This window comes from Oncorhynchus clarkii, unplaced genomic scaffold, assembly GCF_045791955.1.
Source record: "Oncorhynchus clarkii lewisi isolate Uvic-CL-2024 unplaced genomic scaffold, UVic_Ocla_1.0 unplaced_contig_1716_pilon_pilon, whole genome shotgun sequence".
In the NCBI taxonomy this organism is placed as follows: domain Eukaryota; kingdom Metazoa; phylum Chordata; class Actinopteri; order Salmoniformes; family Salmonidae; genus Oncorhynchus; species Oncorhynchus clarkii.
The window spans coordinates 7,098-23,077 of record NW_027258767.1 but is presented as its reverse complement, the minus strand read 5'-3'; the positions used below and the strand labels follow the sequence as shown (position 1 = coordinate 23,077).

The 15,980-nt window shown below is 39.8% G+C and overlaps 2 gene segments (V, D, J or C); both read left to right on the top strand.

Annotated features, from left to right (window-relative positions):
• Window positions 1-5,221: 5,221 nt before the first annotated feature.
• LOC139398511 (Ig lambda-1 chain C region-like) lies at window positions 5,222-5,839 on the top strand. The segment is given in 2 exon segments: window positions 5,222-5,228; window positions 5,520-5,839. Coding segments are annotated over 2 exon segments (327 nt in total).
• A 1,534-nt stretch (window positions 5,840-7,373) lies between these two features.
• On the top strand, window positions 7,374-15,980 carry LOC139398510 (Ig lambda-3 chain C region-like). The segment is given in 3 exon segments: window positions 7,374-7,475; window positions 14,926-15,031; window positions 15,570-15,980. Coding segments are annotated over 3 exon segments (528 nt in total).

Here is a 15,980-nt window from a genome sequence, read left to right as displayed (position 1 = left end):
CATGTCCAAACATGTACAGGCCCATTAAAACCTGTTAAAACCAGTAGACCACAGGGAGAGATGCTGAGAATTTCTAACCTTGGGTCAGGAACCCCATTATGATCAGCAGTGGAATCAGTGATGTCATCTTCATCATCTTCATCATCATCTGTGGCTCTGAGAAGACTGAACAGACTGGACCCAATGCTGATAACACTGCAGTCGTACTGTCAGGACAGATATAATTCATGAAGTGTGAAACTCTCAGGGCTATAAACACTCCCAGAGCACTGAAGAATGAGCTGCCAATGCAAAGCACCTGCTCTATGGAAATACCCTACCTTAGGACAGATGATGAAACTGTTAATGCAATGACATAAACACAATAATCTTAAACATGGAAGGAAATAGCTTACCTAAATCTGTGGCAGGCCTGTAATTGACCATAGATTTTAGTTACATTTAAGTGTATCCATTCAATGCTAGTGTATTGCTATTCTATACTTGATATTCTAGACTTGTGCTAAAATGGCGTCATGCTGAAGTTCAGTTCAGACCATAAATAATGATTGAGGCCTCAGATGGATATAACCGTTTTGCATGGACATTGCCATTGAGGGATTCCACCATTTTGAAGTAGTCAACTAGGTGGGACTTCCTATGGGTTAAGGAATGATCACATAATTCCATACAGATCATCAGGAGGAATCAGCCAATGCATTATCCTCATGTGGAAACACTCCATTATGGCAGGTGGCAGTAAATGTCCAACCTTGTCTTAACAAGCAAGTTCTCTGTATGCAGATGACATACTGCTTTACGTTGCAAATGTTCAGGAATCCCTCCAGACAATAATGTCTGTTTTCACAGCATTCAGGTCACGGTCTGGTTACAAGATCAACTGGTCTAAAACAGATCTACTACCTCTTAACTCAGCTAAGGGAAGCAACTACCACCCTTTATCCCAGTGAAGAAACAAACCACCTACTTAGACATTACTTAACCCCCTCTATTCACACTACTTTCAGGAAGAACTACTTAGAAACCTTTCAGAATATCCAGAAATAGATAAATGGATGGTCTGCTATGGCCACTTCTTTACATGCTAGAATCTCAATGATTAAAATGAATGTCCTCCTTCGTATCAATTTTACCAGTTCCATGTTCCCACTGCCGCCTCCTATAGACTATTGGTCTAAACTTGACTCTGTAATGAAGTTGTTCATTTGGGGGAGAAAGAGACCACAGATTGAATATGCAACATTACAGAGAACAAAAGCATCAGGTGGACTTATTGTTTGGATCCATTATAGCATATTCAGTAAATGTGTGGAAAGCTACAGGGCTCCTGAGTGGCACAGTGGTCTAAGGTGCTGCATCTCAGTGCTAGAGGCATTACTACAGACACCCTGGTTTGACTCCAGGCTGTATCACATCCGGCCTGTGATTGGGAATCCCATAGGGGAGCGCACAATTGGCCCGGGTTTGTCCATTGTAGGCCGTCATTGTAAATAACAATTTGTTCTTTACTGACTTGCCAAATTAAATAAATAAATACAGAGAAACATATGAGATCTAATCTTAAATGGCATTTATACTCTCCAGTATTGTGTAATAAAGAATTATTAGCGTGTAAGAACCCATTTATATCAGATTCTTGACCTTGCTAGGTCAGACATATCAGCTAGAGGTGAATGTTATCCTCTGTCTGATATCCAGTCTAGTTTACTCAGGGTTAGGTCTGGGAGATGCCCCAGTGTGGTACAGGACAGGTACTGGTGGAGGCATTAGTAGGTTGTGTGTGTCTGAGCATGTGATTTTGGAACTGTTGACCTTTGCCACTGGCTGACCTGTCAGTGACCCTGGAGGTATTCTAAACTGAGATGAAGACTTCCATCTGTCTCAGTGCTGATTCATGATGAATTCATGATGAAACTGTCTCAGTGCTGATTCATGATGAATTCATGATGAAACTGTCTCAGTGCTGATTCATGATGAATTCATGATGAAACTGTCTCAGTGCTGATTCATGATGAATTCATGATGAAACTGTCTCAGTGCTGATTCATGATGAATTCCTGATGAAACTGGCTCAGTGCTGATTCATGATGAATTCATGATGAAACTGACTCAGTGCTGATTCATGATGAATTCATGATGAATCTGGCCTAGTGCTGATTCCTGATGAATTCCTGATGAAACTGGCTCAGTGCTGATTCATGATGAATTAATGTTGAATCTGGCTCAGTGCTGATTCCTGGTGATTTCAGGATGAAACTGGCTCAGTGCTGATTCCTGATGAATTCATGATGAATCTGTCTCAGTGCTGATTCCTGATGAATTCCTGATGAAACTGTCTCAGTGCTGATTCATGATGAATTAATGTTGAATCTGGCTCAGTGCTGATTCCTGGTGAATTCAGGATGAAACTGTCTCAGTGCTGATTCCTGATTAATTCATGATGAATCTGTCTCAGTGCTGATTCCTGATGAATTCATGATGAAACTGGCTCAGTGCTGATTCCTGATGAATCTGTCTCAGTGCTGATTCCTGATGAATTCATGATGAATCTGTCTCAGTGCTGATTCCTGTTGAATTCATGATGCATCTGTCTCAGTACTGATTCCTGATGAATTCATGATGAATCTGTCTCAGTGCTGATTCCTGATGAATCAATGTTGAATCTGTCTCAGTGCTGATTCCTGATGAATTCATGATGAATCTTCAGATGTACATCACTAGTTATCTAATACTTCCTCATGCCATTCTAGTGGGCACTAGGGATGTAAAATGTGACCTTAGTAAATGGTGCTCTCATCATCTAGTCTCTAACTAAAAGCTGACTAGAACAAAGTGACAGGCAGTCTGGTGGCATATTGGGGTTGAAATGACTATTCCCTGGGGAACTGACCTCTGACTTTTTAAAATCTTTGACCTCTACCAGTCTGGCTGACGTCCGGTGTCCAACCTCTTCCTGTGTACACCACACAAGACTAGTGCAGTGACCTATAAAATGACCTGTGACTGACATCTAACCTCTGACTTTGATCTTTGACCTCCTCTGGTCTAGCGCTGGTGGGGTGTTAAGGATGGGGGAACATCTGGGGAGTGTACTGCTCTATTCTGGGAGAGGGGCCATGCAAATCTAAGTTTCTGTTTCACAGGGCTCTCTCTCAGTCAAACCCATGCATGCACTTACACACACACTCAATACTGCTCCACAGAAGTGTTGGCCAGCTGTGTGTGTCTGGTTGGTCAACCAAGCATTGAGGCACACCAACCTTCTTGCTTCACACATGATCTTATGTTGTCATGATAAGGATTATTAATCCTCAATGGGACTATTTCACCTGTATCATTCTAATAAGGAGGGATATTTGTAGACATGGGAGGATGAAGAGTTATGAAACTAGTTTGTAAAGACCCTTAGTTCTGTGTTCAGTGGACCAGTGATGTGTGTCATTTTGTACAGGAGGTTTTTGTACGTCTCTAAATCACTGTGTGAACAAGTTTTTACTATAGAGATAGTGGTGACTATGACAGTAGTAAACTGCTGCATCTTCAGCCTGGACTCCACTGATGGTCAAAGTGAAGTCCCTCTCAGACCCACTGCCACTGAATCTTGCAGGAATCCCATCTAGCCGTGTCTTTATGTTTCTTATCAGGAGTTTTGGAGCTTCTCCAGGTCTCTGTTGATACCAGAACGCACCCTCATCTCCATCACTGTATCTGGACACTTTAGGGTTGGTTGTACAGGTCAGAGTGACAGGGTCTCCTGGAGAAAATGTCACTACAGGAGGCTGAGTCACAGTCACCTGACCTCTGGATCCTGAAGAGGAAAAATATCAACGAGTATAAATAACAAATCATTTATACTTCATAATATTTTATACAGGGATGTTTATTCATTAAGATCCATTTCAATGATTATACAAGGTACTCAACATGTATTTTTCCATTGTAAGAGTTATAAAACAACAGACCTTTGAGACAGCAGCAGACCAGTGTCCAGATGAAGATGGTGATCAGAGTCATGGTTGTCGTGGTTTCTGTTGTGTTGAAGGACAGATCTCAGTCCTGCAGTCTGAAACTCACAGGGCTATAAACACTCCCAGAGCACTGAAGCATGAGCTGCCAATGCAAAGCACCTCCTCTATGGAAACACCCTACCTCAGGACAGAATAATAAACTGCAAATAATCATCATGTGAATTGCTTTATATTTCTGTTGTTGACAGTAAAATGGCACAATTGTCAATATTGATATTTGTCGCAAATGACAATGTTTCAGTCTGCCCATATGCATTCTGATAACATATGACATCATTGGAGTTAAAAACATGTGGGTGGAGACATTAAGGAGCTCAAATCAGAGACTTCATTAATCATAGTATGCTGTATAGGTACATAATGTGCTTAATTATTGTGGTTGTCCCACCTAGCTATCTTAAGATGAATGCACAGAGGTGCTCTGGATAAGAATGTCTGCTAAATGAATAAAATGTCATGTAATTGTAAATGATAAAACATGAGTATCGCTTGCTACAATATTTCCTATATTAAGAGTGTCAAATACTGTAGTTGTATGTGAAGATGTGTAATGCTTTATGAGTATAGTAAAGTTGTACAACGCTGTGTGGAGCTGTATGAGTGGTTCTGTTAGTGCAGGGTGTGCTCACTCTTGTGTGAAGGAGGTTGTTGTACGGCGTCTTAACTAGACTGTATCACTGTGGTTCACGTTCGGTGGAGGGACCAAACTGCTGCTGAGAAGTAAGTGTTTTTTCCTTTACTTCAAAACACTACAGAATATATACCAGACATGTTAGGACTCAAACTCTGTAAAGGAAACCCCAATACTAGTATTTATTTCAGAATTCAGGGTTTAGAAGGCAAAATGTTAGCTACCGTCTGTGGGAGACTTTCAGTTGTGCAGCCAAGCAACCTGTCTTTGAACAAGTTATTCAAAATGAACAGATTTTTTATTCAAAGAGCTAATCAGGTTTAGTTCCCTGCTATGACACGCGAATTACACAGAGAATGTTATTAGTATAACAGAAAAGTTCTGGTCCCTTTCATTGTCTGATATTATTGTGAAGTGGACTGACTTTAAATGGGCGATCTGTGATTGCTACATACATTTTCTTACATCCGTAGTTCTGTCATGAACTTGAGAGAGGTTCAATTTTGTTGTTGTTGTTTGAACAGCAGACTGACCTTTTAAACGCCTTATTGAAGTAAGGGACATGGAAGGTGCACCACAACACACAGCAGAGTATAAAGTTACTTAATATCTGCTTCCAGCAGTGTTATTGAGCGATAAGATCCTTAAAGAATGGGGTCTTTGTCCCTGGGACAGCAAATATACATGAAAATACATGGATAAATAAAAACTCAGCAACAGTGATGTACTTTATTGTGCATTGATGTAATTGTTGTTGAGTTGTGAGGTGTTCTCTGTGAACCTTAATAAGTTGTGTATTTTATAGAACTCTATTTCTCTCTCCTCTGGAATGTAACATTAAAATGTTCTCTTCTCTCCAGCTGGTCCTACTGTCAGTCCCAAGGTGTCTCTGCTCCCCCCCTCCTCTGAGCAGCTCTCTGGAGGCTCTGCCTCACTGGCCTGCCTGCTGACTGACTACTCCCCTCAGGGGGCGCTGGTGAGCTGGGAGGTGGACGGGCTGGAGGTGAGCCAGGGGGTCGTGACCAGTCCAGAAGAAGAGAAGGAAGGCCTTTACAGACGCAGCAGCATCCTGACCCTGAGCAAGGCAGGCTGGGAGCAGGGAGAGCTCTACACCTGCAGGGTCTCCCACTTCCAACACACCCAGGCCTCCCCCCTTCGTAGGAGCCAGTGTCTGGTCTAGGACCTACTGGAGGAGGCCCACAACAGGAGCTCTGTCTGGGGAAGCAGGAGTAGATGAGGCTTTGGTCTGGTCTGGGGCCTGTTTGGAGCAGTAGTAGTGTGTTAGAGTGTTAGAGTAGTGTACTGAGTAAACTCTAGTACTGCTGGGGAGACCACATCCTGGGTAGTAATGTGTATTGTATAGATTACCGGAGACTTCAATGTGTTCTGTACTCAGACTGTTACTGTGATGTTGCTGTCTGCCTCAGTTCTAATAAAGTTGGATTTGGAAAATAACATGTTGACTAATTTATTTACTGTGACAACAAATGGAAATGTATCTACAGCTAGATCTAATTCTTTGTCAGGTTTATATTTCTCTTTCTAAGACCAAATGACTATTTGTTGAATGTGTGTTCTGCTTTTTCAATCTCTCTCTCTCTCTCTCTCTCACTCTCTCTCTCTCTCTCTCTCTCTCTCTCTCTCTCTCTCTCTCTCTCTCTCTCTCTCTCTCTCTCTCTCTCTCTCTCTCTCTCTCTCTCTCTCTCTCTCTCTCTCTCTCTCTCTCTCTCTCTCTCTCTCTCTCTCTCTCTCTCTCTCTCTCTCTGTCCGTCCGTCTATCTGTCTGTCTGACCAACCCCCTGGGGACAGAACTTCTCTAAACTAGTAGAAGCTAAACCATCTGACCCTGACCATGCAAATCAAGCCTGCGTTCAGTGAGATGAAACGTTTAAAACATTAAAGATAGAAATACAATGAGTAGAGCTAGCACTACATGATCTTTTTGACAAATAATGATGTCTGTTCTACACAATTCATTTTTATCTGACCACTCCAGAGGTGAAGTAAAGGTTGTGGTTGTGTAGAGGAGGTGGTTGGGTGAACTATGATCCTGTCGTGAGTAACCAGAGTAACATTGTCTTGGTGTGGGACTGTCTAACGCTGTGTGTTCAGTGAACCAGTGTTTCATATCATAGTCTGTTGTTCCTCAACACCTGCAGTAGGTCCCAGCTGCAGCAGTACAGTCTCTGTGCAGTCTGACTGGGGGAGGTTTTTGTACGACTCTAAAACACTGTGTGAAACGCTCTGGGGCGCCATAATAACCCATACCATAGTAATCTCCTGCATCTTCAGCTTGGAAACTAGTGATTGTAAGAGTGTACTCAGTACCTGATCTACTGCCACTGAATCTAGATGGTGTTCCAGACTGAAGGGTTTCTACATTATAGATGAGGAGTTTAGGAGCCTGTCCAGGTTTCTGCAGGTACCAGCTCATGTCATCACCAATACCGGTTGAACTTGCAACAGCTTTGATAGACACGCTGTCTCCGAGACGAACTGACTTCAATTCATCAGCTTGATTCAGGACACGTTGTGCAGATGACTCTGAAATTGAAATGGAGAAATTAGCTTTGAGTCGTCTTAATAATCCAGATGAAAAGCATTGAAAACATTTTCCATGTACAAACATGTACAGGCCCATTAAAACCTGCTAAAACCAGTAGACCACAGGGAGAGATGCTGAGAGATTCTAACCTTGGGTCAGGAACCCCAGTATGATCAGCAGTGGTATCAGTGATATCATCTTCATCATCTTCATCATCATTTGTGGCTCTGAGAAGACTGAACAGACTGGACCCAAGGCTGCTAACACTGAAGTCTTAAAGTGTCAGGAGCAGTGAGGCTTAACAACTATGCAAAACAGCACTCTACAGGCTGCTGAGAGAGACTATAGTCTGCTGAAAGAGACTATAGGCTGCTGAGAGAGACTATAGGCTGCTGAGAGGGACTATAGGCTGCTGAGAGAGACTAAAGGCTGCTGAGAGACTATAGGCTGCTGAGAGAGAGAGAGAGAGAGAGAGACAGAGAGAGAGAGAGAGAGAGACAGAGAGAGAGAGAGAGAGAGAGAGAGAGAGAGAGAGAGAGAGAGAGAGAGAGAAAGAGAGAGAGAGAAAGAGAGAGAGAGAGAGAGAGAGAGAGAAAGAGAGAGAGAGGGAGAGAGAGAGAGAGAGAGAGAGAGAGAGAGATAGAGAAACAAATAGAGAGAAACAGAGAGAGAGTGAGGGAAAGAGAGAGAGATAGAGAGCGAGAGCGAGAGAGAGAGAAGGAGAGGGGAAGAGAGAGATAAAAAGATAGAGAGAGAGAGAAAGAAAGAGGGAAAGAGTGAGATAAAAGATAGAGAGAGAGAGAGAGAGAAGGAGAGAGAGAGAAAGAGAGAGAGAGAGAGAGAGAGAGATGGAGAGAAACAGAGAGAGAGGGAAAGAGAGAGAGATAGAGAGCGAGAGAAAGAGAAAGAGAGGGGGAGAGAGAGATAAATATATAGAGAGAGAGAAAGAGGGAAAGAGTGAGATAAAAGAGAGAGAGAGAGAGAGAGAGAGAGAGAAAGAGAGAGAGAGAGAGAAAGAAAGAAAGAGCAAGAGAGACACACAGAATGATAAGATAGAAACAGATAGAGAGGTACTTATATAACTTTTCTTTTGCTGTTGTGAGTTGTTCCAATCTAATGGTCAACTATAGGAGGACAACTAAGTGGTGTATTAAAGGGTAGGTTCAACCCCAAATTAAAAAATGTGTTGGACATTATATTACATTGAAAGGGTGTTATGTCAAGCTGAGCCCAAATGTTATTTGATTTCAGGATGAACCTTCCACTGGTATACTGTTCCTCTAATGTTAATATCCGGGATCCCAGACCTGACCAATGGAGACAGGTGATGCTTACTGGAGCCTTACTTTCTACAGTAAATCTATGGCGCTGATATTTTCAGCTTGTTGGCGCCCTCTTGTGCCTGAATGGCGTCATCCTGAAGATCAGTTCAGACAGAGTATAAATAGTTATTTGTCAAACAGTGGCAGGGTCAGGCTGTTAGTGGAATTACAGACTGGAACTGCAAACTGTTTATTGCTTTTTGTAAATAAATAACTAGATAGGTGTACAATGACAGAACAGTATCAACGTCACCAGGTATTAGTAGCATATTGGTTAACTGAATTTGACTGCTGGTAATAAAAAGTGAGTTTCATCACTTGTTGCTTTAACTAGTGGGGAGTACACATGCTGTCAGAGTTATCAAAAGTCAGGAGTTCCAACTGGGAAGTTTCACTTGTAGGGACATGCACCATACAGACAGATCAGTCTCATGTTTATGTTTGTGCCGTTGTAGCGTGTGTGACAGCATGGGCAGTGCCATTCAGGAATTGCCACCCAGTTGACTACTTTGACTACTTTAAAATGGCAGAAGTTTGGTGGAAGCCTCCATGGCGCTGCCCATGCTAAAACATTATTTTAGCCACTAGGGATAAAGGTCAGCCATTTTGGTCAGGGAGTTGGTCAACCATGGTTTGCCAGAGTTGTGTTAAGATATTGTTTAAAATGATACATTTGAAGAATTTACCTACACGGTGTTTATTAGCTAGCTAGCCAGACAGTTTAAGAGGAATGCTTGGATTAATTGTTCACATTAATTGCCAATATACCTACATTCTACTTAAACATGCAGTCAATTCACAGCAATCACTCAATTCAAATCAGTAGATGACAGGACTTAGACAGGTTGTACTGCTATTGTATCATATAATAGACCTCTCAGCTTTCCAAGATAAACAACTTTTTTTTTTAAACTTTTATTGTCTTGTTTACATATATACTTTAGAGGCTATGTATGCAGAAATGTTGTATTAAACCCATATAAACTGTATTTATGACTATATGACAATATTTTAGGTTGACAGAAATTATATTACGCAATTTCCAATATATCACACAACTTACTTTAATTATCCCTCTACTATCATTCATTCCAAATAGAATGGTTTGGATTTCTCCCTCACCACAATGGCAGCATTTTTGTAATGACGTAACCCTTCTAGTGTTTTAATAGGATATCTATGGCTAGTTTGAAGATGGAAAGTTTAAGACAATTAAGTAATTCCATGTGGAAGAGTAAACATATTCATTGGACCATTGACAACTTCTTGCGCCGTTACTAACTAGCAAAGCTGGTCCCATGAATTGCAATGACTTATGGGATATTAGAATCCTATTGTTTTAACCACTATAGTTTGATCCAAGCTCTATGGTCACCCCACCCTCCTCAGATAAGATATAAACACATCACAACCCGTTGCATAAATGTTTAGAATTACAGGAAATGATTTTAAAATGCCAAATTCTCTGCCCCAAGGCAGAATGTGTAGTAATTAAGGAAACTAGCATTAATAAATCAAACATTATCTCAGCCTGATTGCAAAATGTATAATTATTATGTATAAAACTGCACTCTTTTCTGTCTGCCCCATGGCAATACAGTGCCTTGCAAAAGTATTCAGACCCCTTGGATTTCTTCACATTTTATTGTGTTACAATCTGGGATTAAAATGGATTTAATAGAAATGTTGTTTTTAATTTAAATGTTGTTGTCAACAAGCTCCACAAAGTGGCAGAAAATGTATATATTTTGTAAAGACTGATACTAAAATATAGTCGTTGCATAAATATTCAGCTGCCTGAGTCACCTTTGGCATCTATTACACCTGTGAGTCTCCTTAGATTTGGCCTCGTGGTTTTTGTTATTGTCCTGCTGAAAGGTGAATTCCTCTCCCAGTCTCTGGTGTAAAGCAGACTGAAGCAGGTTTTACCTGTGCTTAGTTCCATTTTGTGTCTTTTTATCCAGAAAAACTCCCCAGTATTTGCCGATGTCAAGCATACCCATACCATGATGCAGCCACCACCAAGCTTGAAAATAAGGAGGCAGTTACTCAGTGACATGTTGTGTTGGATTTGCCCCAAACATAAGGCTTTAGGCCAAAAGGTGTATTCCTTTGGTGTGTTCTTTTTGCAGTGTTACTATAGTGCCTTGTTACGTACAAGATGCATGTTTTGGAATGTTATTATTGTCTATATCTGTATTCTTCTTTTCACTCTGTCATTTAGGTCATTATTGTGGAGTCACTACAATGTTGTTGATCCATCCTCAGTTCTCTCCCATCACAGCCACTGAATCTGTCGCTGTTCTAAAATCACCAATTTCCTCATGGTAAAATCCCTGAGCAGTTTCCTTCCTGTCCTGCAGCTCAGTTCAGGATAAACTGGATGACTGTATCTTTGATGTGTCTGGCTGGTTTAATACATCATCCACAGCATCATTATTAACTTGACCATGCTTAAAGAGATATTAAATGTCTGATTTGTTATTGTTACCCATCTACCAATCACTGCCCTTCTTTATGGGGCTTTAGACAAAATCCCTATCAATGTGCCCTTGTGCAAGGCACTCTGGTTAAGAGGGACAGAGGAAGGGTTAGTAATTCCAAGTTCTTGTCAACCCCTATTATTTAACACAGAGTGAGTCCACGTATCTTATTATGGGATTTGTTAAGCTAGATATTACTCTTGAACTAACTTAGGCTTGACTAAACAAAGGGGCTGAATACTTACGCAACGATTATATTTTAGTTGGATTTAAAAAATCTTAATCCCACTATGTTACACAATAAAATGGGAAGAAATCCAAGAGGTCTGAATACTTTTCCGTGGCGCTGTATGTGTAGAATTGCAGGAAATTAGCTTTAAAACGGCAACATTTTCTCTCTTGACGAGGGCCTGTCAACGCCTCTGCCCTTTTGACCTTTGAACTCAACCACTCTGCCTGACTTCCGGTGCCCAAGCCTTTCCACACCACACCACAAGACTAGTGAATTGACTTATGAAATGACCTGTGACTAATATCTGACCTCTGACTTTGATCGTTGACCTCTGCCAGTCTGTCTGGTGTCCACTGTCCAACCTCCCCTGGTCTAGCTCTGGTGTCATGTTACGGATGTTAAGGATGGGGGAACATCTGTGGAGTGTTCTGCTCTCTTCTGGGAGAGGAGCCATGGAAATCTAAGTTTCTGTTTCACAGTGCTCTTTCCACACACACACACACACATTCTGTTCCCCTGAAGTGTTGGCCAGCTGTGTGTGTTGAGGCACACCAACACACATGATTTTATGTTGATTTTATGTTGATTTTATGTTGACATGATATGGATTATTCATCCCTCAATAGGACAATTTTACCTGCATCTTCCTGATAAGAAGGAACATTTTAGACATGGAAGGTTGGAAGGGTTAGGAAACTATATTAGTTTGTAACCATTATTTCTGTGAGATAGTAAAGTGCTTATACTTGGTGTCATATAACAAGACCTTTAGTTCTGTGTTCAGTGGACCAGTGATGTGTGTCATTTTGTACAGGAGGTTTTTGTACGTCTATAAATCACTGTGTGAACACATTACCACTGTGGTAACTCTGACAGTAGTAAACTGCTGCATCTTCAGCCTGGACTCCACTGATGGTCAGAGTGAAGTCCCTCTCAGACCCACTGCCACTGAATCTAGCAGGAATCCCATCTAACCGTTTCTTTGCATATCTTATCAGGAGTTTGGGAGCTTCTCCAGGTCTCTGTTGATACCAGAACACACCCTCATCTCCATCATCCCATCTGTACACTTTAGGGTTGGTTGTACAGGTCAGAGTGACAGGGTCTCCTGGAGAAAATGTCACTACAGGAGGCTGAGTCACAGTCACCTGACCTCTGGATCCTGAAGAGGAAACAATATGAATTGATCAACGAGTATGAATAAGATATGACTTATATTTAGTTATATTTTATGAAGGTACATTTATTAATTGAGATCCATTTCAATGATTATACAAGGCACTCAACAATATGTCATTTTTCCATTGTGAGAGTTAGAAAACAACAGACCTTTGAGGCAGCAGCAGACCAGTGTCCATATGAAGATGGTGATCAGAGTCATGATTGTCGTGGTTTCTGTTGTGTTGATGGACAGATCTCAATCCTGCAGTCTGAAGTTCACAGGGCTATAAACACTCCCAGAGCACTGAAGCATGAGCTGCCAATGCAAAGCACCTCCTCTATGGAAACACCCTACCTCAGGACAGATGATGAAACTGTTAATGCAACACAATAACAATATTAAACATGGAAGGAAATAGCTTACCTGAATCTGTGTGAAGGCCTGGAATTGACTACAGTATTTAGTTACATGTAACTTTATTCATTAAATACTGGTGTATTTCTATTCTACATGGCTGCTTCTTATACTTAGTGAGTTTGTCAGAGATATTACACATCTCCAACATTTATATTTTATAGTCAGGGGGGAATTCAGCAAAAAGTAATCATGTAAAATATTAAACTTAAATTAATACTTAGTGAGTTTGTCAGAGATATTACACATCTCCAACATTTACATTTTATAGTCAGGGGGGAATTCAGCAAAAAGTATTCATGTAAAATATTAAACTTAAATTAATACTTAGTGAGTTTGTCAGAGATATTACACATCTCCAACATTTACATTTTATAGTCAGGGGGGAATTCAGCAAAAAGTAATCATGTAAAATATTAAACTTAAATTAATACTTAGTGAGTTTGTCAGAGATATTACACATCTCCAACATTTACATTTTATAGTCAGGGGGGAATTCAGCAAAAAGTAATCATGTAAAATATTAAACTTTAATTAATACTTAGTGAGTTTGTCAGAGATATTACACATCTCCAACATTTACATTTTATAGTCAGGGGGGAATTCAGCAAAAAGTAATCATGTAAAATATTAAACTTTAATTAATACTTAGTGAGTTTGTCAGAGATATTACACATCTCCAACATTTACATTTTATAGTCAGGGGGGAATTCAGCAAAAAGTAATCATGTAAAATATTAAACTTAAATTAATACTTAGTGAGTTTGTCAGAGATATTACACATCTCCAACATTTACATTTTATAGTCAGGGGTGAATTCAGCAAAAAGTAATCATGTAAAATATCAAACTTAAATTAATACTTAGTGAGTTTGTCAGAGATATTACACATCTCCAACATTTACATTTTATAGTCAGGGGGGAATTCAGCAAAAAGTAATCATGTAAAATATTAAACTTAAATTAATACTTAGTGAGTTTGTCAGAGATATTACACATCTCCAACATTTAGATTTTATAGTCAGAGGGGAATTCAGCAAAAAGTAATCATGTAAAATATTAAACTTTAATTAATACTTAGTGAGTTTGTCAGAGATATTACACATCTCCAACATTTACATTTTATAGTCAGGGGGGAATTCAGCAAAAAGTAATCATGTAAAATATTAAACTTTAATTAATACTTAGTGAGTTTGTCAGAGATATTACACATCTCCAACATTTAGATTTTATAGTCAGGGGGGAATTCAGCAAAAAGTAATCATGTAAAATATTAAACTTAAATTAATACTTAGTGAGTTTGTCAGAGATATTACACATCTCCAACATTTACATTTTATAGTCAGGGGGGAATTCAGCAAAAAGTAATCATGTAAAATATTAAACTTAAATTAATACTTAGTGAGTTTGTCAGAGATATTACACATCTCCAACATTTAGATTTTATAGTCAGGGGGGAATTCAGCAAAAAGTAATCATGTAAAATACTAAACTTAAATTAATACTTAGTGAGTTTGTCAGAGATATTACACATCTCCAACATTTACATTTTATAGTCAGGGGGGAATTCAGCAAAAAGTAATCATGTAAAATACTAAACTTAAATTAATACTTAGTGAGTTTGTCAGAGATATTACACATCTCCAACATTTAGATTTTATAGTCAGGGGGGAATTCAGCAAAAAGTAATCATGTAAAATACTAAACTTAAATTAATACTTAGTGAGTTTGTCAGAGATATTACACATCTCCAACATTTACATTTTATAGTCAGGGGGGAATTCAGCAAAAAGTAATCATGTAAAATACTAAACTTAAATTAATACTTAGTGAGTTTGTCAGAGATATTACACATCTCCAACATTTAGATTTTATAGTCAGGGGGGAATTCAGCAAAAAGTAATCATGTAAAATATTAAACTTAAATTAATACTTAGTGAGTTTGTCAGAGATATTACACATCTCCAACATTTATATTTTATAGTCAGAGCGGAATTCAGCAAAAGTGATAATGTAAAATATCAAACTTAAACTAATTTGAAAAGTTATGACCTACACATCCTGTTTTTGACAGACAATCAGTGGTAGGGTTGAATGTGTGTTGTGTAGAGAGTTACTGGTGTGTGTAAAGTGCAGGAGGTTTTTGTACGGCTGTTCAATGAGTCTGTGTCACTGTGGTACACTTTCGGTGGAGGCACCAAACTCATCGTTGACTGTAGGTACAAGAGATTCATCCTTTTTATAATAAATTCAATTGAACATTTATATACTGGTAAAGTAAATAAAAAGTAATTATTCAGAAAAAGTTGTCGTTTTTAATGTTTAATTTATTTGATTAGTTGAATTTATTTGATTCCGAGTGTGTTTCCACATACTCTAATGATCATTCAAGGACAAAAACCTAATATGCCAAAAAATAATAGTTTGATGTGTTCGATGTCTTTAAATACACAAAAACAGTTCAGCAGCATTGTTAAATGCATTTTATTTTGTAAGCAAGTCAGTTTCATTTCTGTACTTTAATGCATCACTGAATGTAGTGTGTGGTGTTGCTTCATCAATGATATTGGAGGGAAGTTAAAGAGTGTGTAAAATGTATTTATATATAACTTGCCTTTTTCACAGACTATTTTATACAATACAAATATCATATTTGTTTCTTCATATTAAAGTTGCTGAAAGTTCTTCAAGGTTCTTGTCCAGTTTAACCCTTACATGTTATCTCTCCTATCCCCCCTCATCTTCTCTCCTAGTGGGTGTGGTACCTCCCTCCCTGTCTGTCCTACTTCCCTCCAGTGAGGAGCAGGACCAGGGGAATGTGGCTCTAGTGTGCCTGGCCAACAGGGGCTTCCCGGAGGGCTGGAAGCTGGGTTGGAGGCTGGGGGCCGGGGGGGCCTTGCAGGGCAGCCAGAGTCTGGAGGTCCTGGAGAAGGACAGTCACTACAGCTGGAGCAGCAGCCTCACCCTCCCCACTGACCAGTGGAGGAAGGCTGGCTCAGTCACCTGTGAGGCCTCCCTAAAGGACCAGACCCCCGTCACTCACACACTGGAGCCACACCACTGCTCCCAGTAGACACCCTGTACACAGAGAACACCTACCTATCTGTCATTCTATCATTCTAGATATCTATCTAGAGCTTCATCTCTGGTCATCAATCTGGGAT